The following is a 22,924-nucleotide window of genomic DNA, read 5'->3' as shown; positions in this document are numbered from 1 at the left end:
AATGCAGGCAGTGGGTGTCACAGCAGGCAGTGTATACACGCTGATGGACGATATCTGTACTGCAGGGAGAGAGCAGCTCTGTCAGCTACTTACAGGTGTACTGCTCTCTTCCGCATCCCGGGGCTCCAGTTAGTGTTGTGAAAGGAAGGAGGGGGGCGGAGATGAGTGACAGGAAGTCGAGCAGCCCTGCTTTCTTTACATGCCCGGCGGTCTGAAGCAGGGCAATCAGGCAGGCGATCATGTACACAGTTGTGCGACCAGGGTCCTTAAGCTGATGTTGCTTGGGAGGTGCAGAAATCCGTCCATGTTCATATGTACATACCTTATTTTTCGGTCTATAAAAGTGTGTGTGTGTGTGTGGGGGGGGGGGGGGGGGGGATAGGTGATTCTTATAGTCCGAATGCTAATTTCTGATTGGCGCTGTGTCCCCGTCTTCCACCCCCTGTCCCCTCTGGTGTCCTGTCCCCATCCTCCACCACCTGTACCCACCCTCCCCACCTGCTTGTTCCTGTTCTCTGCTGCCTGTTCCACTGTTCTCCCACCTGTCCTCTCAGGTGCACTGTTCCCCGTCCCCTCGGTGTACCGTTCCCGTATTATATACCGTACATAGTCTGCAGCTGGTGTAGTACTGTATCTTCCGGGATAGCACAGCCGCGTCTAGGAATCAGTAGGGGAGCGCTGCCCCAGCCTGCCAATCATGTGTCCACAGCTCCCTCTTCTTACTAGACCCTATGGTCTCGAAGGTGGGATCAGTCTCCGTCATTGGGGCCAATCACAACACTCCTTGCTACTGAGGAAGTGCAATGATTGGGCCCAATGACGGAGGATGGTCCTGCCCTCAAGACCATCGGGTTCAGTAAGAAGAGGGAGCTGCAACATGCAGAGCATACAAAAGCATAACTCAAGAACTGAGCCCTTTCCACCCCTCCTATTTCCTCCCCCCCCCTCATCCCTCTTCCACCCCACATTTGCTTAAACCTCTTTTTTATGGATGCAAGGTTTAAAGGGTAACATGCTCGCTTGTAAATCATTATGTTTGAAACGCCGCCCATCTTCCCGAAGTGCTTCCGTAGCTCTGTGACCACTCCCACCTGTGTTGCCATGGTCTGGCCCCGGCTTGGCAGCCACTTATCGTTCTGCCCATAATTATTCATACCCCTGGCAAATTTTGACTTAAACTCATTTTTTTTTCAACCAGGAAGTAATTTTTTGAGGAGAAATGACATAGGTGTCTCCCAAAATATAATAAGACGATGTACAAGAGGCATTATTGTGGAAAAAAACATGTCTCCGCTTTTATTTACATTTGAGCAAAAAGTGTCCAGTCCAAAATGATTCATACCCTTCTCAATAATCAATAAAAAAAGCCTTTCCACCCATGATTACAGCAATCAAACGCTTCCTATAATTGCAGACCCACTTTTTGCATGTCTCCACAGGTATATCTGCCCATTCATCTTTAGCAAGGAGCTCCGAATATTTCAGGTTTGAGGGTCTTCTTGCCATCACCACTGATCTTTAGCTCCCTCCACAGATTCTCAATTGGATTCAAGTCAGCACTCCAGCCGGGCCACTGCAAAATGTTAATGTTGTTGTCTGCTAACCATTTCTTCACGACTTTTGCTGCGTGTTTAGGGGTCATTGTCATGCTGAAATATCCACTGGTCCCCAAGGCTAAGTTTCTCTGCAGAGTGCCTGATGTTGAGAATCCTCATGCATTGCTCTTTTTTTCATGGTGCCATTTACTGTGATGTGGTCCATTGGCTGAAAAACACCTCAAAGCATTAGGTTCCCACCACCATGTTTGACAGTGGGTATGGTGTTCTTTGAGTTGAAGGCTTCTTTTTTTTTATGCCAAATGAAGGAAACCTCATTGTGACCAAAAAATTACATTTTTGTTTCATCTGACCATAACACAGAAGACCAGAAGTCTTCTTTGTCCAGATGCACATTTGCAAAGGTAGGCAGAGCTAAGGACGCCGAACCTCTCCTGCTGTAAAGTACCTCGATGATCCCCGCTGATTAACTTTATGAGCGCGGGTAGATCACGGGACAGACTGCTACCATCTGGGGATCCCCTCATCTACATACAGGCGCCCAGAGAGACCTGCAAGCTGTGAGTCCCGGAGCAAGACTGTGGGGATGGCTTATTGAGTTGTGGTGGGCACAGGATTAGGGGCGACTGGCCCGACCTAGCACTCACAGCGAACCCATGAGTGCAACTGCTGCCCTGAGGTGCTGCAGCATCGCTGTTGTGGCTACTATAAGACTGCAAACCTTACACTAACATGTGGCTGAACTAACCAACTGGCTTTCTGCTGCTATTATAACTGGCTGGCTATTCTAATCTAATCTAATTACTACTGGCAACTACAGGAACTGCTTGCTTTCTATCTAAGACTATTGTGCTTGACTACACAGATGCATCGATCAGGATCTATAACATCTATGATGAGTGGAGGTCTCTTGGACTGATGCTAAGTAGCTAACAGTAGTTTTATAGCAAAATGGGTGCATAGCGCAGCTGCGACGTACCATTTATAGATAGTCACACAGTGCATGCAATTTATGGGCCTTATGTGTGTGTGAAGGTGGAAGTGTGGAAATCCCTGATGGATGGTGTGAGAGGTCGTGCAGTCCGTTACATTGTTTTTATTTAGTGTGATGATCAAGTGTCACAATGAAGGTTGTCAATAAAGGTTTTGTATTTTTGGAAAAAAGAGGTCTAGATTTATCATCTTTTTCTGTCCCAAATTTGTAGGCGCATTTGCAAAGGCCAAGTGAGCTTTTGTGTGCTTTATCTGGAGAAGTGGTGTGCTCATTGGTCTGCATCCGTGGAACCCAGCAGTGTGCAGTGTCAGTTGAATTGTCTGCCTTTAGACATTGCCACCAGCAGAGCCCAGATTCACCAGGATTGCCTTGGTGGTGATCCTTGCATTATTTTTCACCTCTCTCACTATCCTGGCCAGCACAGGTGTCACCTTTGGCTTCCGACCACGTCCTCTGAGATTTTCCACGGTACTGAACATCTTGAATTTTTTTTAAATAATACTTTGCACTGTACCCACTGGAACTTGAAAACATTTACAAATGACCTTGTAGCCCTTTCTTGACTTGTGAGCAGCCACAATGTGCAGCCGCAGGTCCTCACTGAGCTCCTTTGTGTTAGCCATAACTATCCGCAAACCAACTGCAGAGAGCTGCTGTTTTTCATCTGTTGAGTTGATTAACCCCCTTGGCGGTATGAAAAATACCGCCAGGGGGCAGCGCAGCAGTTTTTAAAAAAATCATGTAGCGAGCCCAGGGCTCGCTACATGATAGCCGCTGCTCAGCGGCATCCCCCCGCCCGCTTCGATCGCCTTCGGCGATCTCCGATCAGGAAATCCCGTTCAAAGAACGGGATTTCCTGGAGGGCTTCCCCAGTCGCCATGGCGACGGGGCGGGATGACGTCGCCGACGTCAGCGACGTCGGGACGTCATTGGGAGACCCGATCCACCCCTTGGCGCTGCCTGGCACTGATTGGCCAGGCAGCGCACGGGGTCTGGGGGGGCGCGCCGCACCGGATAGCGGCGATCGGGCGCGCGGCGGCGGCGATCGGGGTGCTGGCGCAGCTAGCAAAGTGCTAGCTGCGTCCAGCAAAAAAAAAAATATTTAAATCGGCCCAGCAGGGCCTGAGCGGCACCCTCCGGCGGCTTACCCCGTGTCACACATGGGGTTACCGCTAAGGAGGTTAAAACAGCTGTTCCCAATTAATCATGGTAATTAGGATGCTTTAGAACAGCTTGGACTATTTAGAATGGTACAGAAGTTTGGATTTTCCCACAGACTGTGAAAGTTTGTGAAGGGTATAAATAATTTTGGACTGGACTGGAAATTTTTTGCTCAAATGGAAATAAAAGCGGATCATTTTTCACACAATAATGCCTATTGTACATAGTCTTATCTATTGGGAGACACCTACGACCTTTCTCGTCAAATAATTACTTGCTGGTTAAATAAACGTAGCTTTAAGTCAAAATTTGCCAGGGGTATGAATAATTATGGGCAGCACTGTATTAGGCCGCAGCTGCTGAGCTGGGGCAGGCCATGGCAATGCAGGTGAGGGGAGACTGCAAAATTTCAGAAACATTTGGGGCAAAAAATGCCAAGGGAGCTTTGCTGAGTGGGTGGAGTTTCAGACCTGTAGTGCTTTGCAGGTGAGTGCTCTGGCACCTGCTGATTCTTGCATCACAAAAACAGAGGTTTACAATAAGTTTACTTTTTTTTTTACAAGTTTGGTACTCTTAAAGTTCCGTTTCTAGTCATTTATGAGAACCTAATTTAATTTAAAAAAATGTGCAAAATGTAATGGCAAAATACCCACTGCATTCCTCCTCTTCAGACACAAACAGCTGCTTGTTCACTCTGTCGATCTTAACCTCTTCCTGCTTATGGCCTATAGAAAATTTGTTCAAAAATGGTGTCTTGGACTTTTAAGTTTGTACAGGTTTCTCCCAATGTGAACAGTAATAAATGCATGTGAGAAATACTTTATGTATGAATATTTTTTTTTTTTTGCGGTTACAGGAGGAGGGGCCACGGTCTCAGCGGGAAGAGCGCCCTTCCTTAGTGAGCGCTGTGACAGACAGGAAAATAGATGCTGCAATTGGTAACCAGAATAAGGTGAAATCCGTGGCCACACAGCTTCTTGCCAAATTTGAAGAGAACGCCCCAGCGCCAAATACTGGCCTTCGCAAGCAGGTATGATTGAAACATTTTCAGGAAATGTTAGCCTACATTTATTACTGCGTGGTAATAGGGATTTGTTTATGTTTTTCTAAATTATTTTTAATATTTCAAGAATATTTTTAACTTTACATTTTATGTTGTGCTTAGTGATGTAATGCTCTGCAACCATTTTCAATGCTGTAAATATGAGACTGGATTATTGTAGCTCATTAGACTCATATTGGCTATAAAGAAAAAATGCATTTTACTGGTGGATCACCACTGATGCTTTAGCACTATTAGTTGAATAAATTATTGACTTTGGGTGAACAGAACATGTCTTTCATGTCTGTTAAACATGTCTTTAAACCAACGTGTCTTTCCTTCCTTGTGCTGTGTCACCACCATGTGGCCAGCTTGAGAAGTGTCCTGTCTGGTTTCATTTTATTTTCTCACATTTTCCTCCTCTTCATTTTCCTTCATCCTTGTTCCTCCCCCACCTCCTCTTCCTCTCGGGAACCCCTCAGAAACCCCTGTTGCCTTATCAGCTGCGCTTACTAGAGGAAGTCGCCCTCAGGCACACAGAGCCGCAGTGGAAACAGGTAACTGGCGATAACTCTCCTCTGCAAGTCACTCCCTGCTGACAAATGGCTTCTGAAAGGCTCTTGGCCATTACTGGGTATTGGATTGGAAAAATCATTCAAGATTGTTTCAGGTGACCATCTACCTGTGCTGTTGTTTCCCGTACTCTGCACTTCTTTTTAGGGCAATAAAAACTAGCTTTAAGATTTTTTTTCTAGTGTATTTAACCACCACAGGCAGCGATAGCTTTGGTTCTATACACCTCACAAATGCTTCTCTTCCCTCCCCCAGTACATGCTGTTTGAGCCTCCCTTTCTTTCTCTTTCTTTTTACAGTACAGGACATGCTGCTCCCCAAACCTCTACCTTTCCTCAGCACTGTGTATATGCTGTTCTTCTTCCTGTCCCTTTTATGAAGTGCAGTATATGCAGCTCGCTACACATTTCTTCCCTTCTCCACAGTACAGTGCATGCTGAACTTCCAACGTCTATGCTTCATAGGAAAGTACATGCTACACACACACACACACACACACACACACACACACACACACACACACACACACACACACACACACACACACACACACCTGCATTGTTTGGTACGCATGCTGTTTCTTTACTCCCCTTTCAGTCCCTTACACATAATACATTGCATGCCATTCCTCTCCTATCCCCCCTCCTCCTTTATGACACTGCATACTGCTGGTCTCCTCATCCTGCCCCCTCCCAATAGGACAATCCATGCTTCCTCCAGTCTCCCAAGCACAGTACAGTATTCTCTCTTATTGTACAATACATGCCACTCCTCTGCCCCTTTTCCCTACATTCTGATCCTTTCTCACCTCTATTGTACTAGACTTAATGTCACTCCTCCCTCCCCATAGTACAGTACATGCAGCTCCTGACACCCTCACCTATCCATAGTGGGGTACATGCCACTTCTCTGTCCCATCCATCTCCATTACACAGACCAAGCTGCTCCCATCACCCTCTCCATGGAACAGAACTTGCTGCTCCCCTCTCTCTCTGGTTTTTGTGGCACAGAAAATGCTGCTTTTCCCTCCTTCCCTTCTCCATGGCACAGAACATGCTGCTCCTCTCCTTGACACCTCTAAATGGCACATAATTGGCCTCAATTCTGGTAGCTATGTGAGGTAAATATTTTTTTTGTAGGTAAAATATCTCATGAGGTATTTTCCTCTTTGTTTAGCAATTCTGAAAGATTTTTCTCCATTTCTGAACATGAGGTAAAACATGAGGTAAATGCATAAAGTAAGGTAAAGCATTAGGTATTTCAGCGGTAAGCATGCAGTAAATAAATAATAGTAGTCTTTAATTGTCTTCCATAATAAGTTAGGATAGTCTTTGGAAGATGTTTATTTTTTTTGAGGGGGGAGATATATTTTATTATGTAGCATCCTATGAAAAGTATATTTATAGGCATCCCTTATAAATAAAAAATCCAGTAAATATTTGGAGTTTTATTTCTATTATTATTCTCTATTACACAGCCCGAATAGGAACTCCACTAAAAACTGCAAAATGCATACAAATTGACTTTACCACCAGGTACAGGCAGGTCTTAAACTGATCTGTAAATTATGTGCCCCCTAGTTTCCATGAGAATCGCTATTTTTGGTAAATTACCTCATGAATTACCTCCTAATTTACCTCATGAGGTAAAACATGACTAAAACCTACCAGAATTGCTAAATGTCATTACCTCATGAGGTAACTTACGTAACATGAGGTAATTTGTTTGATAACCCTACCATGTTACTCCTCACCATGGCACAGAACATGTTGCTCTACTCTCCCACCCCTCTCTATGGCACATAACCTTCTGTTGCTCTCACTCTTCAATTTCCATGGCGCAGAACATGCTGCTTTTCTCCCCTTCCCCTCTCCATGGCACAGAACATGCTGCTCCTCTCCTATTTCCATGGCACAGAATGTGCTGCATCACACCTGGAACAAGCGTGCAACCAACAGGCAGAACACTCCATCTGCATACTAGTTCTGGGTCAGTGATTCAGAAATGTAAATGGCAGAGGATCAGTGCAACAGCCAGGCAATCAACGTTTACATACAGGAGTTAACAGCATTTTTTCCATATACTGTACCTTTCAGATTTCCTAAAACAAATGTTCATTAGCAGTTAAACTGTCACTACACACTTTACATGCATCAATAGGACGCATTAAGCAGCTACAGTGGTGTGAAAAACTATTTGCCCCCTTCCTGATTTCTTATTCTTTTGCATGTTTGTCACACTTAAATGTTTCTGCTCATCAAAAACCGTTAACTATTAGTCAAAGATAACCTAATTGAACACAAAATGCAGTTTTAAATGATGGTTTTTATTATTTAGTGAGGAAAAAAACTCAATCTACATGGCCCTGTGTGAAAAAGTGATTGCCCCCCTTGTTAAAAAATAACTTAACTGTGGTTTATCACACCTGAGTTCAATTTCTGTAGTCACCCCCAGGCCCGATTACTGCCACACCTGTTTCAATCAAGAAATCACTGAAATAGGAGCTATCCGACACAGAGAAGTAGACCAAAAGCACCTCAAAAGCTAGACCTCATGCCAAGATCCAAAGAAATATAGGAACAAATGAGAACAGAAGTACTGTAATTGAGATCTATCAGTCTGGTAAAGGTTATAAAGCCATTTCTAAAGCTTTGGGACTGCAGCGAACCACAGTGAGAGCCATTAGCCACAAATGGCAAAAACATGGAACAGTGATGAACCTTCCCAGGAGTGGCTGGCCGACCAAAATTACCCCAAGAGCGCAGAGAAAACTCATCCGAGAGGCCACAAAAAACCTAAGGACAACATCTAAAGAACTACAGGCCTCACTTGCCTCAATTAAGGTCAGTGTTCACGACTCCACCATAAGAGACTGGGCAAAAATGGCCTGCATGGCAGATATCCAAGGCGCAAACCACTTTTAAGCAAAAAGAACATTAAGGCTTGTCTCAATTTTGCTAAAAAAAAATCTCAATGATTGCCAAGACTTTTGGGAAAATACCAGGGCTGTGGAGTCTGAGTCGAGGAGTCTGAGTCGGGGCAATTTTGGGCAGTCGGAGTTGGAGTCGGAGTCGTGGTTTCAGAAACTGAGGAGTCGGGAGTCGGAGTCACATGATTTTTGTACAAAATCCACAGCCCTGTTAAGTATTAGACTAAGGAGTCGAGGAGTCGGAGCAATTTTGGGTACACGGAGTTGGAGTCGGAGTCGTGGTTTCAGAAACTGAGGAGTCAGAGTTGGAGTCGGAAGATTTTTGTACCGACTCCACAGCCCTGGAAAATACCTTGTGGACCGACGAGACAAAAGTTGAACTTTTTGGAAGGTGCGTGTCCCGTTACATCTGGCGTAGAAGTAACATAGCATTTCAGCAAAAGTACATCATACCAACAGTAAAATATGGTGGTGGTAGTGTGATGGTCTGGGGTTGTTTTGCTGCTTCAGGACCTGGAAGGCTTGCTGTGATAGATGGAACCATGAATTCTACTGTCTACCAAAAACTCCTGAAGGAGAATGTCCGGCCATCTGTTCGTCAACTCAAGCTGAAGCGATCTTGGGTGCTGCAGCAAGACAATGACCCAAAACACACCAGCAAATCCACCTCTGAATGGCTGAAGAAAAACAAAATGAAGACTTTGGAGTGGCCTAGTCAAAGTCCTGACCTGAATCCTATTAAGATGTTGTGGCATGACCTTAAAAAGGCGGTTCATGCTAGAAAACCCTCAAATAAAGCTGAATTACAGCAATTCTGAAAAGATGAGTGGGCCAAAATTCCTCCAGAGCGCTGTAAAAGACTCGTTGCAAGTTATCGCAAATGCTTGATTGCAGTTATTGCTTCTAAGGGTGGCCCAACCAGTTATTAGGTTCAGCGGGCAATTACTTTTTCACACAGGGCCATGTAGGTTTTGAGGGTTTTTTTCTCACTAAATAATAAAAACCATCATTTAAAACTGCATTTTGTGTTCAATTATGTTATCTTTGACTAATAGTTAACGGTTTTTGATGAGCAGAAACATTTAAGTGTGACAAACATGCAAAACAATAAGAAATCAGGAAGGGGACAAATAGTTTTTCACACCACTGTATATTTAGAGTCAAAAGTAGAAGGATTAGTGGTGAATCGACCTTTCCATAAGTAAAAAAGGTACACGCAAAGCGGCAGAAAGGAGGGATGGGCCAAAGCCAGCAGTGGTGCAAGTTATGTGACTGCGCTACTCAAGAGCTGAATCTTGGTATTTAGGAACTTTTCTCTTTCTAACCTGACGCTTATTGTAATTTCCTACATGGAGAGTGAGGCTTACAGAGGAAGCTACAGCATTTTCCTGCATAGTATCTAAGTAAATGCTTGTTCAAAACATTTGCAACCAAAAAAGCCTCTAACCCCCCCCCCCCCCCTCCCCTCCCCTTCTTCCCCTCAGTGTGGGTCACTCAGAAAGTGGGTCATATTCTGTGTAGTTAGCAGTTAGTTTAATTTTTGACCAGACAGAAATTGGTATACAAGATGATCTGTTTGGGAGTTTTTTGTCTATCACTCCCCAATTCTTTTGTCCCTCTTTAAAGGCCAGGACTGATGATTCACCACGGACCTGCCCTAAAAAGGTTATCGGTTTGCACTCGCGGCCGTACCCCGCGCCTCGCTCTTTGACGCAGGTGACTCTGGGAATGTTTTCTTATGCTTGTCTCACCGCTTCTGGCTGACCACTAGCTCTGTGATAACAGCAGTAGGAGCTGGCTGACCACTAGCTCTGTGATAACAGCAGTAGGAGCTGGCTGACCACTAGCTCTGTGATAACAGCAGTAGGAGCTGGCTGACCATTAGCTCTGTGATAACAGCAGTAGGAGCTGGCTGACCACTAGCTCTGTGATAACAGCAGTAGGAGCTGGCTGACCATTAGCTCTGTGATAACAGCAGTAGGAGCTGGCTGACCACTAGCTCTGTGATAACAGCAGTAGGAGTTGGTCCTGTTTCTGTAGAATAATTTATTATTCCGGTCTTTATAGTCCTCAGAATTGGACTGGATCCACCTGTCTCCACATCTGGAAACTTCTGCTAGAAGTTTTGCATCAGCAATTTCCAACTTCAGCCTATTGTAGCTCACATTTTATAATTCACTTTTACGGGTATCTTATCTAAATACTAGTAAGGAAGTGTGAAATAACCTAACACGGATTGTGGGGTGATGGTGAAAATCACATTGTGCTATAGCATGTTCCAGCCAGCTGTTATTGAGGGAGAGGTTGGTATGAGCATACTTCTATTCATATTTATATTCTTCTTGAATAAGCCATCATGCAAAATACTAAGATCAGGATTATCTTTACTTTCTCTTAGTAATCATACCAGCCTGTCCTGTGAAAAATAATCCTTCTGAGCACAAATTGTTTGGCACCAGCTTGGTACTGCAGTGCCGGCACTAAAGTTGCCCATTAACGGTACAATATTTTCCTCAGATGCAATTTGATCACAATTGCAGAATCGTAAGTAAACAGAAGGTAATTATCAATTGTTCCCATAATTAGGTTGAATAGGGCACGTTCTCTCTTCGTATACGATCATGAAAGCCTACATTCCGATCGACAACATACTGTATTCCAGTTGACCATACAATAGTTTAACCTTTTTTTTTTTTTCCATGTATTCTACTACTATCTAATTATCACGTCTGAGGGAAATATTGTACTGTTAATGGTCACTTTAAAAAGGATGTCTTGCTATTCACTAGTAATGCCACTGTCTAAGGCTATTTATGGTGGGGAAGGGGTAGCACGGAGTTTGTTACACTACAAGGATGTTACATGCTCTCCTAATCAGGGCACTCTGCTTTGCCTGATCACCACTGCCTCTTACAGCTCAAGCTATAGCAGTGCCAGACGTTTCCATCGGACTCTATAGTCCTCTATTTATACTGAAATTTCTTTGTTTCATTTTCTCTTTTCTATCCTATCCACAGAGTAGCCCGGTGCTACCTAGTGACCGCGGGGAGACCTGTCCCAGCCCGGAGAGGGTAACCGCATGGGTTTGGCATGCTTGAGAAAATGGGGGTGCTTTGGGGTGTGGCACTTTTTTGAAAATCTTCACACCGTTCCTCAGTTTAGAACTCCTATTTAATACTTGTTGAGTTAAAGGATTAATTCACCCAAAAGGCGTTTCATCTTTAGGTGTAATCTGGTAGATGGTTAAAGCCTCTCTCAATAAGTGCGGCAAGTGAACACAGACATATAATCACTGTAGTTGCTACAAGATAGAGGAATGCAGCTGGGGTACTGACGGGAACAGCAGGTGCACATAGCTGAAATCACATCACTGGTTACCATTAAAATAGAAGAATCCGGCATTAGGATGAGGAGCTCCTAGTAATGGGTGCAGCTGGTTTGTAGAACTGGGAACTCTGCAGAAAATCTCATGGTTGTAAGCCCTGAGAGATAGAAGTGGGTAGGAGACCTCCTATGATGAAAGTCATGTAGGAGGAGCTGGAGACTCAGTAGTAGAGAGATGTGATCACAGGAGACCCTAAGACATAGAAGAAGCCAGCCAGCAGAGCAAGTGAAGCCCTGCTGGGTATGAGGTGTATGGTGGGAGTGCCCAGTTTGCAAGTAGTAGGTGTGGATAGTTTTTACCACCTGACTACATGACAGGTTAAAGAAATCAGTGGGGTGATGTGAGGCCCCAATAACAGAGCTGCATACTCAGTCTGGGCTTGAGCACACGTGCGTGCTTCTGTGCACTTTTTCAGAAATACTTCTGCTGAGAAATGCACAGAAGTACCCAAGTGTGCTCAGACCCTAACATATAGTTCTCACCACTAGAGTTTCTGAAACATGCAGACAATTATTGGCTGGTTTTAGTTGTAAAACATGCTGAAATGCCTCTGCTGGGTGGAGTGATCCTTTAAGTGGAGTTCTGTAGAATTGTTGATGGATTGGAGACAGATTTTATTTTTGGGGGGCAAAGTTCTTCCCATCCTACAAGTTACCTAATTTTTTCCTTTGTAACCTATGGTATAGCAAATAAGAAGCAACAGACAGGAGCAGCTGCCACTGACAGCTTTATTGTGTTAGAAACGTTCTTATCATAAGTGTTGCCCACTAATGATACAACCTTACTAAATGTATGAAGTTGAAGGGAAAATAATTAATTATAATTTGAATTGATATTTTAGTCCCTCATATTACATAGAAGTGGTGATATTGTACAATCAAGATTGTATCATTAATGGGCACCATTACACTTCCAACATGTGACACTGCCTTCCCACATCCAGTCGGGAGTTGGTGTGGCACAGAACGTTGTCTTGAAAGATAAAGGTACACATGTGCAGATACAGCGTATTTTATGTACCTGTAATGTGGGTTTATCATTTGAGAGCAATGGACATTGAAACATTATAGCCATCTGGCTTTAGTGCTTTGTATCACCATCCTGGAAGAACATCAGGGAAATCATAATTGTCCCATATACTTTCTCCAGATGAGTGATTTACAAGTGTAGTCTGAGGATCAGCATATTGGGCAATGGGCAGATGGCTAGTTTGGGGGTTTATTTTTCCCTTTATTAAACTGGGTCAAGATAACCGCATCTGTAGATCTCCTGCTGGTGTGCTTTAAAATGGCTACCTAGCTACAGATGAAATGAGATGCTCCCCTGTGTATTTCTCAATTAAAGAGACACTGAAGCGAAAAAAAAAAATATGATATAGTGAATTGGTTGTGTACTATGAATAATTACTAGAAGATTAGCAGCAAAGAAAATATTCTCATACTTTTATTTTCAGGTATATAGTGTTTTTTCTAACATTGCATCATTCTCTAATATGTGCAGATTACACAACACTCAGCATTCAAAATGAGTCTTTCAGAGCAGCCTGTGAAGTAATGACCTCTCCTCTAGCAGAGAAAAAGTAAACAGTTCACTTACAGTTGAGATAATAAAAGTCAGATAACAGCCCTCTCCACAACTGAAGGTGCCCATACACTCGTCAGATTGGCAGCAAATAGATAAGAAATGCATCTGATGATCTATCTGATGTGTTTTTTAGAACATTTTTTACCAGGATAGAATTCCAATAGATTTAAGTTTGAAATCTATTGAAATTCGATCTGATGGCATTTTTTTGCCATCAGATTTCCATTAAGGCCAATGCAAAAAGATAAGCAATCTCATCAGATCGACCTAAATTTTCCACCCTGCCAGTTCGATGGAAATCCATCGATCGGTCAATTGGCCAACCGATTTGCAATCGATCGATCGATCTGGATCGATCGGTCGGCCAGAAAATCGGCTGAGTTTATGGGCCCCTTAAGACTTAGTCGGAGAGTTAATGGCTTGTTTGCATAGAGATAACAACTGGAGTTTCTTAACTCTTCCTGTACTGGAAACAATTAGACTGATGTATCTGATCTTAATGTTTTATTTCTTAGCTGTACTACACATGCAAATCATAATATCATAATTTTTTTTCGCTTTAGTGTCTCTTTAAGACAAAGCTTGTCATTGCTTTTTATTTTATTTTTTTACAACCCTAGTCCTACTAATAATAATTCACTGACCCTTCTAGCTAATATCGTATGCTAACTTTTAATTATATTTTAATACTTAAAACCTGGTACACTCCATACAATTTTGATTGGTTGATAATTGGCCATTTTTACCACTTCCATGAAGTATGAGAGCTTATCTACATTTGTAGTGTTCCAAATTTGTTGGCCCTCATATTACATGGCGGTGGTAACATTGGCCAGTCATTGACCAATCAAAATTGGGTATGTGTATTAGACTTAAGAAATTTTGGAAAAGGTTTTATTTTTTTTAAATAGTAAATCATACATATTGGTTAAAAACACCAGTTATGGATTATATCTAATTGTGCTTTTCTGTACTGTTGCTAGCGAGGTGTCACCTGTTAATTTTGCAGCTGAGGATCCTGGGAGTTCCCTATTGCTTTAGATATATCTTTGTTGTGTAGCTCTGAAGAACCATCGTTTTGATTGTCACCTTAAAGAGACACTGAAGCGAAAAAAAAATTATGATATTATGATTTGCATGTGTAGTACAGCTAAGAAATAAAACGAACAATCAAAAAACAACCGCTCGACTGCACTGTGGAAGGCAGTGCTGGACCATAGGCAGCCAGGCCTGGACACTGTAGTAAAGAAGAAAGATGCGGTCCGCAACAAGTCTCTCCACAGTGTTGTAGTTTATTTAGGACGTATCATATAAATTCTTGTAGGCAACATAAAACCAAGAAAAAAAGAAAAAAACTTTAAAGAACAATCAAAGTGCACAAAGAGGAGTACAAAATTATATAATACACCATTTGTTTACCCGCATTAACGATGGGCACATCCCCCAATACATAAATGTATACAACAGGACATCATGTTATTTGACAAATGGTTAAGTTAGATAAAATTAACCTGTAACCAGAGCTATGTCCCATCTGGCATTAAGTCCCTCTGGGACCCTGGTCCCCAAGCGAAAGATCCACAGGGCCTCCCTTTTGCGAATAGTAGCTAGTAGATCCCCTCCTCTCCTGGGCAAAAAGACCCTTTCTATCCCCTGGAAGGAAAAACCAGACATGTCACCACCATGTATGTTCCTAAAGTGTTTGGCAACATTTGAAATATTCCTGGTGGACCAAGATGCCCCTAAACAAATGGTGTATTATATAATTTTGTACTCCTCTTTGTGCACTTTGATTGTTCTTTAAACTTTTTTTCTTTTTTTCTTGGTTTTATGTTGCCTACAAGAATTTATACCTTTTAATAGATGTTTACTTTGTATATGGGGCTGGTGCTCACCCATTGACTGACAGCTTATATTGTTATGCTGGACCCTCCCGCATGTGGGCTGGCCCATGTCAACTTTGGGTGTGGCACTCTTTTCTCCCCCCTTTTTAACTGAGAAATATGAGCTGTGGCTATGTGCTATGATTAAGGGCTGTATGGCCCGAAACATGTCAGCCTTGTACTTTTTTTAATTGCTGTGAGGATACGTCCTAAATAAACTACAACACTGTGGAGAGACTTGTTGCGGACCGCATCTTTCTTCTTAAGAAATAAAACATTAAGATCAGATACATCAGTCTAATTGTTTCCAGTACAGGAAGAGTTAAGAAACTCCAGTTGTTATCTCTATGCAAACAAGCCATTAACGCTCCGACTAATACACTCAGCCGATTTTCTGGCCGACCGATCGATCGATCGCAAATCGGTTGGCCAATTGACCGATCGACGGCCGATTTCGATCGATTTCGATGGATTTCCATCGAACTTGCAGGGTGGAAAATTTAGGTCGATCTGATGAGATTGCTTATCAGTTTGCATTGGCCTTAATGGAAATCTGATGGCAAAAAAATGCCATCAGATCGAATTTCAATAGATTTCAAACTGAAATCTATTGGAATTCTATCCTGGTAAAAAATGTTCTAAAAACGCATCAGATAGATCATCAGATGCATTTCTTATCTATCTGCTGCCAATCTGACGAGTGTATGGGCACCTTAAGTCTTAGTCGTGGAGAGGGCTGTTATCTGACTTTTATTATCTCAACTGTAAGTGAACTGTTTACTTTTTCTCTGCTAGAGGAGAGGTCATTACTTCACAGACTGCTCTGAAAGACTCATTTTGAATGCTGAGTGTTGTGTAATCTGCACATATTAGAGAATGATGCAATGTTAGAAAAAACACTATATACCTGAAAATAAAAGTATGAGAATATTTCCTTTGCTGCTAATCTTCTAGTAATTATTCATAGTACACAACCAATTCACTATATCATATTTTTTTTTCGCTTCAGTGTCTCTTTAAAATTGACCTCCCAGCAAAAATAATCAGTGATCAAGTTTCTTTGAGTAATTGTCAGTAAAAGTTGAATTGCCTTCCTATTTTAAGTAAAATAAAGTCCCCTGTATGTAAAGCCTGCTCTAAATACTACACGGAGGCGACCCAAATTGGTATTAATTGACCAGAGAGAGACCGTGGATTGACATTTTTGGCACTACAATGATTAGCATAATTGTTATAAGGATAACCTGATGAGTACATTTTAATCGGTTACAGATTTTTTTTCAGTGACATAGATTTTATTAACAAACATGTAAATAATTGTGTTGTACTCCTGAGCGGGCTGCTTCAGTTATTAGTGTAACTAGTTCCCTGTTAATGGCCCAACCAACCCTCCTAATTCTACACTGATACATGTTTCTACCCTCCAGTCTGATTTTGAGCCCGCCCGGCGATCTCCAATAGACCATTGGCAGCACTCTGTCTCCCTGCGTTCAGCTGAACGCCCTGCCTCACCTTCTCATGATGATATCCGACAGGTAGCATGTACACACGTGTGCAAAGCTCTGGTTTGGTATAGCTAATGGCATGCGCTTGTGTTATCCACCTGCCGTGCGCACTGCTAAAAAAACATATACAGTACTAAAGACTTCAGCCAGTAAATTCACCAGTACCTAACTTTTAGAACGTAGTTTTTGACTGATGGCTGTTGGAATCTTCTTACTTCAGACACTTTTGCACAAGGTTAATGCAGCTCCTGTGCAGTTTGGTATTGTGTGGTGTGAAGAGGGACCGGTGTGACCACATAAAAACATGAAACTTCAAACTGAAATATTCAAGTCATTCACAACTAGACATTTAGCCCATGCTTTATTATATTAAAAGGTGGCCACGATGTTACATTTACTGTAGTAAAAAATAAAAATCTGATCACACACGTGTGTTCCATATTTACCTGATTTCACATTGTAATGCGGCTTGCCTTACTGCAATGCACCACCTATAGAGACATTCATAGTGCGACAGATGCAGTATAACGGTGTGTTACCGTTTTATTGCAAAATATGCACATTAACAGTGACAGTGAAGCATACTTTTCATTGACTCTATGCTTCACAATGTATGACAATGCGCGGATAATGCTGGAAACTGGAAATTTTATCAGATTTCTCAATCAAATGAAAAAGTTCAGTTTTTCTGTACAACCGTTTTCATTGAATTGAAGTAAAATCAAATAGGAAAATAGTAACGTGTGTGTGGGAACCTTAAGGCTCATATTAGAAGCTTACTGGTTTCAATGGAAACTCCTCTTGAGTCGCATTTCCAGCTGTTGCAGTTAAGACTGTGGCTGATGTGTGTTGCAGCATTATTTAGCTGTTCATAATGCAAGTGGGTAGGGCACAGACATGGCTGACTGAGAAGATCACAGCCTTCAGCACCTGTAATATAGAAAATTGCCACTGAAAGGGCTCGCTGTCCATACATAACTTAATAGTGGCCTGGTCTGGTTAGAAATTGATTACTATACAATCAGATATACAGTAAGGAAGGGTAGTGTTCAGTTCACCTCTTTGCACTTCTCATTTTCATTGAGAATTCAGAAGCCCCTCTTGCACAGAAGCCCTCTTGGGCAGTAGCGTCGCTTTCATGTGTTTCTCCTTGTTTGCGGGCTTTTTTTTTTTATTTTTTATGCAGCCTCTTTTCACATAGAGCAACCTCTTTTCCATGTTCAGCAACCCCTGCGTACAAAGCTATGCCACAGTCTATCCCCCACAGGATTATATTCTGTTGGTAGTGTATGAATGACTATAAGGGGTATCAGTAAATTAATTATTTTCCTATATTAGTCTGTTAACAGATGCAAAATCTGTATTGTCGGAAAACCACCAATCTAGCACCTTTGGGCAATGCCTGTATTTAACAAGTGAACTTGCTCATCTACCATGTAGGATCAGATCCAGGATTGGACTTAATGCTCTTTTTTTTTGGGGGGGGGGGGGGGGGGGAAGAGTACATGCATCCTGCGCAGGGACAACATAATGCTACTAATTTAGACCACCTGTGCCTGTGTTTCCACTGCTGCTGTGTGACCCCACCATGCATCACTTACTCACACCTGTCTGTTGGGTGTGGGACCCTTTATTCATGTCCTCTTCTTCCTTTGTCCTCCTTGTTTCGGCTTCCACCAGAAGTACTTAAAGATATATACAGGTGGTGTGAGCTCATTGGCTGAGCAGATAGCCAGTCAGCTGCAAAAGAAGGAAACCCCCCCACCTCTGTTTGGGAAAAAAGTGGTAAGCAGGATAAGAACATTGTATGAGTTATTTAATGCAGTTTTTGTTTTATTCACGGGTTTATTTTAAGGCATGGTGAGACATTAGTCACGCCATTCAAAAGTGATATTTAAGTTTTTTAAGTGGTGGCTAGTAGGCTAATGAACTCAGTTGAGTCCTCTCTCTTGAGGACTTAAGTGGTGAGATCTTTGTGCTCCTGAATTCCCAGGTTTGTATACTTGCCAAACCCATTACCAGGGATTCTCCCTTTGCCTGCTGTTTTATTTGTATAATATGGAGAGTGCCACAGGAGGAGAAGCACCCCAGGCTAGGCAGGAATAAAGCCAGAAGATGTGGTGGGGAACTCTTTGTTTTGTACTGTTTTGATGATCTAAGATGTGAGGTGACCTGGCGCCATCTATAATTAAAGCCAACTTACGGTAACTTGTAACAGAAATATCACTTTTAGATGGACTAGTCCTGGGAAGGATCTATTTGTGCCAAGCCCTTTCTTTCTATAGTACAGCACATGCCATTTAGCCAAGCCCCTCCTTTCTATAGTAAAGTATAGTAAAGTACATGCCATTTAGCCAAGCCCCTCCCTTCTATAGTACAGCACATGCTGTTAAACCAAGCCCCTCCCTTCCATAGTACAACACATGCTGTTTAGCCAAGCCCTTCTCTTCTATAGTACAGCACATGCCATTTAGCCAAGCCCTTCCCTTCTATAGTACAGCACATGCCGTTCAGCCAAGCCCTTCCATAGTACAGCACATGCCGTTTAGCCAAGCCCTTCCCTTCTGTAGTACAGCACATGCTGTCCAGCCAAGCCCTTCACTTGTATAGTACAGCACATGCCATTCAGCAAAGCTCTTCTCTTCTATAATACAACACATGCCATTCAGCCAAGCACTTCCCTTCTATAGTACAGCACATGCCATTCAGCCAAGCCCTTTCCTGCTATAGTACAACACATGCCATACAGCCAAGCCCTTCTATAGTACAGCACATGCCATTCAGACAAGCCTCTCCCCTTCATAGTACAGCGCATCCCGTTCAGTCAAGTCACTTCTACAGTACAGCACATGTTGTTCGGACAAGCCTGTCCCTTGTATAGTACAGCACATACCATTCAGCCAATCACCTCAATTCTATAATACAACACATCCTTTTGAGCCAGGCTCCTCCCCTCTGTAGTATAGAACATATTGTTCAGGAGTGGTCCTTCCGTCCTCATAGTACAGTACAGAAAATGCTGTTCAGTAATGTCCCACCCCTCTATAACACAGCACATGTCAATTGGGCATGAATCTCCCCTCTCCGTAGTACAGCAAATGCTGTCCAAATAAAACTATTCTCCCCTCAGCATCGTTCAGTGCACAGAATTCTTTCGGAAACAAAAGGTGTGGATGGGACTTAATATTGTGGCAAACGTTGAACATTCTATGCAGATGCGGGCTATAACTACACATCTGTTAAAGGTAATGGTGGATATGTCACACAGGTTAACGTTCCTATTATTTTTATAGCTCTGAGGCTGGATTCCGAGTCCTGGACTCATATATTAAGCTTGTTGCGCAGATCACTATATGACCTCTATTCCTCTCCTCCCTTCTGTACCTCTGTAGGCATCGTTCAGGAAGGAGTTCCCACAGAACATCGGAGGCAGCGATGTGTGCTATTTCTGCCGTCGCAGAGTTTATGTGATGGAGCGTCTGAGTGCTGAGGGCAAATTCTTCCACCGCAGCTGTTTCAAATGTGACTACTGCAGCACCACCCTGCGCCTGTCTGCCTACGCCTATGACTTGGATGATGGTAAGGCTGGGAGGTGTCCAATTTTCTCACCAAGTTTTCCTTTTCTTCCACCACCCATACAGATCATTCATGCCTCCCCTTCCCAAAATGCAGTGGTCCTTCTCCAATGGAAGAGAGCGAAAAAGTGGCATTCATGTGATTTTCTGATAAGTATTCAAATTGAGGTATTTCTCAGCATTTTTAAAGGGGCCCATACACTGGTCGATTTCAGCCATCGATCGATCAGAAATCGATTCTATCAAATTCCCCATTTGATCGATTTGTGGCTGATTTAGATGGATTTGATCTATCTGACAGGATGGAAAATCTAGGTCAATCTGCTACTGGCAGCAGATTGATGGCACATAGAGTTGTATTGGATCTAATGGTCCAATAATGCATTTAGATCAATTTCCAATAGATTTCATTCTGAAATCTATTGGAAATCTGTTCCTAATATGTGGCTCTCATCAGATAGATTTCTGTCAGATTGGACTTGACAGGCATCTGCCAGAAATCTATCTGATGGTCAAATCTGCTGCAAATATATGTGTATGGCCACCTTACACTTAAACCATAAAATCTTTTAAGACCTAAGATTAAGACAAGACATCTTGGAGCTCACTCCAACCTGAATTATCACAAATTCTTTCTGTTTTAAGAAAGCAATCTTTTATTTTCCATAGCATTTTAGTAAGAAGGCTTTTTGGTCCATTGTAGCCCCTTACACACTCCTAGCAGTTGTGGTTCACCATGAGCTTGCTGGGTACTCTGTATCTCTAAGACATAAGATTTATGTCACTTGTCTGCCATCTGGTTAAAGGGAAGGTTCAGGGATGCTGTGAAAAAAATAAAAATCCAAATCCACTTACCTGGGGCTTCCTCCAGCCCGTGGCAGGCAGGAGGTGCCCTCGTCGCGGCTCCGCAGGCTCCCGGTCTCCTCCGGTGGCGCGCCCGACCTGGCCAGGCTGGCTGCCAGGTCGGGCTCTTCTGCGCTCCAATGTGCGGCTCACTGGTGCGCACTGACGTCATCGGACGTCCTCCGGGCTGTACTGCGCAGGCTCAGAACTACTGAGCCTGCGCAGAACAGCCCGGAGGACGTCCGATGACGTCAGCGCGCACCAGTGAGCCGCACATTGTAGCGCAGAAGAGCCCGACCTGGCAGCCGGCCTGGCCAGGTCGGGCGCGCCACCGGAGGAGACCGGGAGCCTGCGGAGCCGCGACGAGGGCACCTCCTGCCTGTTACGGGCTGGAGGAAGCCCCAGGTAAGTGGATTTGGATTTTTGTTTTTTTCACAGCGTCCCTGAACCTTCCCTTTAAAGCAGGAAGGTAGAAGGGTACAGTTATCTCTTCACCCCTACAGTGTATCAAAAATCTACATTGGACAACCTACCTAGGATATATAGTGCAGATATGTGGCACAGCAGCCTAGTTCTCCATTCTAATAAATGGCGAACAAATGTCACATGTGGAAAGCAATAATGTCCTCCTTCTGTCACTGGAGATGCATCAAGTGCTTTTTTAGCCACAGACATTACTAAAGTCACATAGCTGGTCTCTGGTTGGCTTGATTTTTTTACATCGACTTTAAAGAACTGAAGTGAGAGGGGTATGGAGGCTTATTTCCTATTAAACAATACCAGTTGCCTGGTAGCCCTGCTGATCTATTTGCCTGAAGTAGTGTCTGAATAAAGCCAGAAACAAGCATGCAGCTAATCTTGTCAGATCTGACACTAATGTCAGAAACGCCTGATCTGCTGCATGCTTATTCAGGGTCTATGGATAAAAGTATTAGATGCAGAGGTTCAGTTGGACAGCCAGGCAATTGGTATTTTTTTTAAAGGAAATAAACATGGCAGCCTCCATATCCCTCTTCCTTCAGTTGTCCTTTAAAGTATAACTGTCCGGCATAAAATCAAAAATCAATTCTTTATTTTTATCTGGTAAACAAGTAATAAGGATGCTAACCAGGCAATCTTAACCATTTAAGCTTCCTGGACGTAGAAGCTACGTCCAGGAGGCCATGTGCGTTCCCGCGGCCGATCGCTAGCTCGTGCACGCGTGCTCCCGGCCGCGGATCGTTAGCCCAGGAATCAATCAATCGGGCCATGGTGCCCGGATTGATTCCTCTCCCCCGCAGAAAAAAGTGACTGCTTCTCTTGGAAGCCTCGCTTTTTCTACCTCTTGCGTCCCCCTACGTCCCTCTAAGCGTACATGTTACGCTTAGAGTGACGTCATGTAAACAAACTCATGGCTGCCATCTTGTGGCCAAAAAGTAAAACTACATCTACATATAAAAAAAATAAAAAATTAACAAATCTTTTCAGAAAAAAAATTACGATTTACATACTATTTACACCCTCCCAAAAATACTCAAATAAAATGTTTAATAAAAAAAAAATTGCAAAAAAAAAAAAAATGTAAATATTTACCTAAGGGTCTAAACTTTTTAAATATCAATGTAAAGATAAAATATTTCAATTTTTTTTTATTATAAGCTTGTAAATAGTGATGGATGCAAAACGGAAAAAATGCATCTTTATTTCCAAATAAAATATTGTTGCCATACATTGTGATAGGGACATAATTTAAACGGTGTAATAACCGGGACAAACGTGGGTTTTAATTACGGAGGCATGTATTATTTTAAAACTATAAAACTGAGAAATAATGAATTATTTCAATTTGTTTCTTATTCTTCCTGTTAAAATGCATTTACAGTAAAGTGGCTCTTAGCAAAATGTACCACCCAAA

General features: G+C 42.8%; 1 protein-coding gene across 25 annotated transcripts in view; it reads left to right on the top strand.

Moving 5' to 3' along the window:
- The window catches only part of MICAL3 (microtubule associated monooxygenase, calponin and LIM domain containing 3), a 340,878-nt gene that overhangs the window by 185,711 nt on the left and 132,243 nt on the right, over positions 1 to 22,924 (top strand). For 20 of the 25 annotated variants that reach the window (XM_068277274.1, XM_068277272.1, XM_068277276.1 and 17 more), the window contains 7 exons: positions 4,568 to 4,741; positions 5,236 to 5,310; positions 9,882 to 9,971; positions 11,273 to 11,326; positions 16,535 to 16,642; positions 18,293 to 18,397; positions 20,005 to 20,191. In XM_068277274.1, the coding sequence (XP_068133375.1) occupies positions 4,568 to 4,741; positions 5,236 to 5,310; positions 9,882 to 9,971; positions 11,273 to 11,326; positions 16,535 to 16,642; positions 18,293 to 18,397; positions 20,005 to 20,191 (793 nt within the window). The remainder of the gene's footprint in view (positions 1 to 4,567; positions 4,742 to 5,235; positions 5,311 to 9,881; positions 9,972 to 11,272; positions 11,327 to 16,534; positions 16,643 to 18,292; positions 18,398 to 20,004; positions 20,192 to 22,924) is intronic. The other 5 variants (XM_068277295.1, XM_068277293.1, XM_068277292.1 and 2 more) reach the window with 2 other exon arrangements.

This window comes from Hyperolius riggenbachi, chromosome 3 (assembly GCF_040937935.1).
Source record: "Hyperolius riggenbachi isolate aHypRig1 chromosome 3, aHypRig1.pri, whole genome shotgun sequence".
Lineage (NCBI taxonomy): Eukaryota > Metazoa > Chordata > Amphibia > Anura > Hyperoliidae > Hyperolius > Hyperolius riggenbachi.
This window is presented reverse-complemented; position numbering and strand designations above follow the sequence as displayed.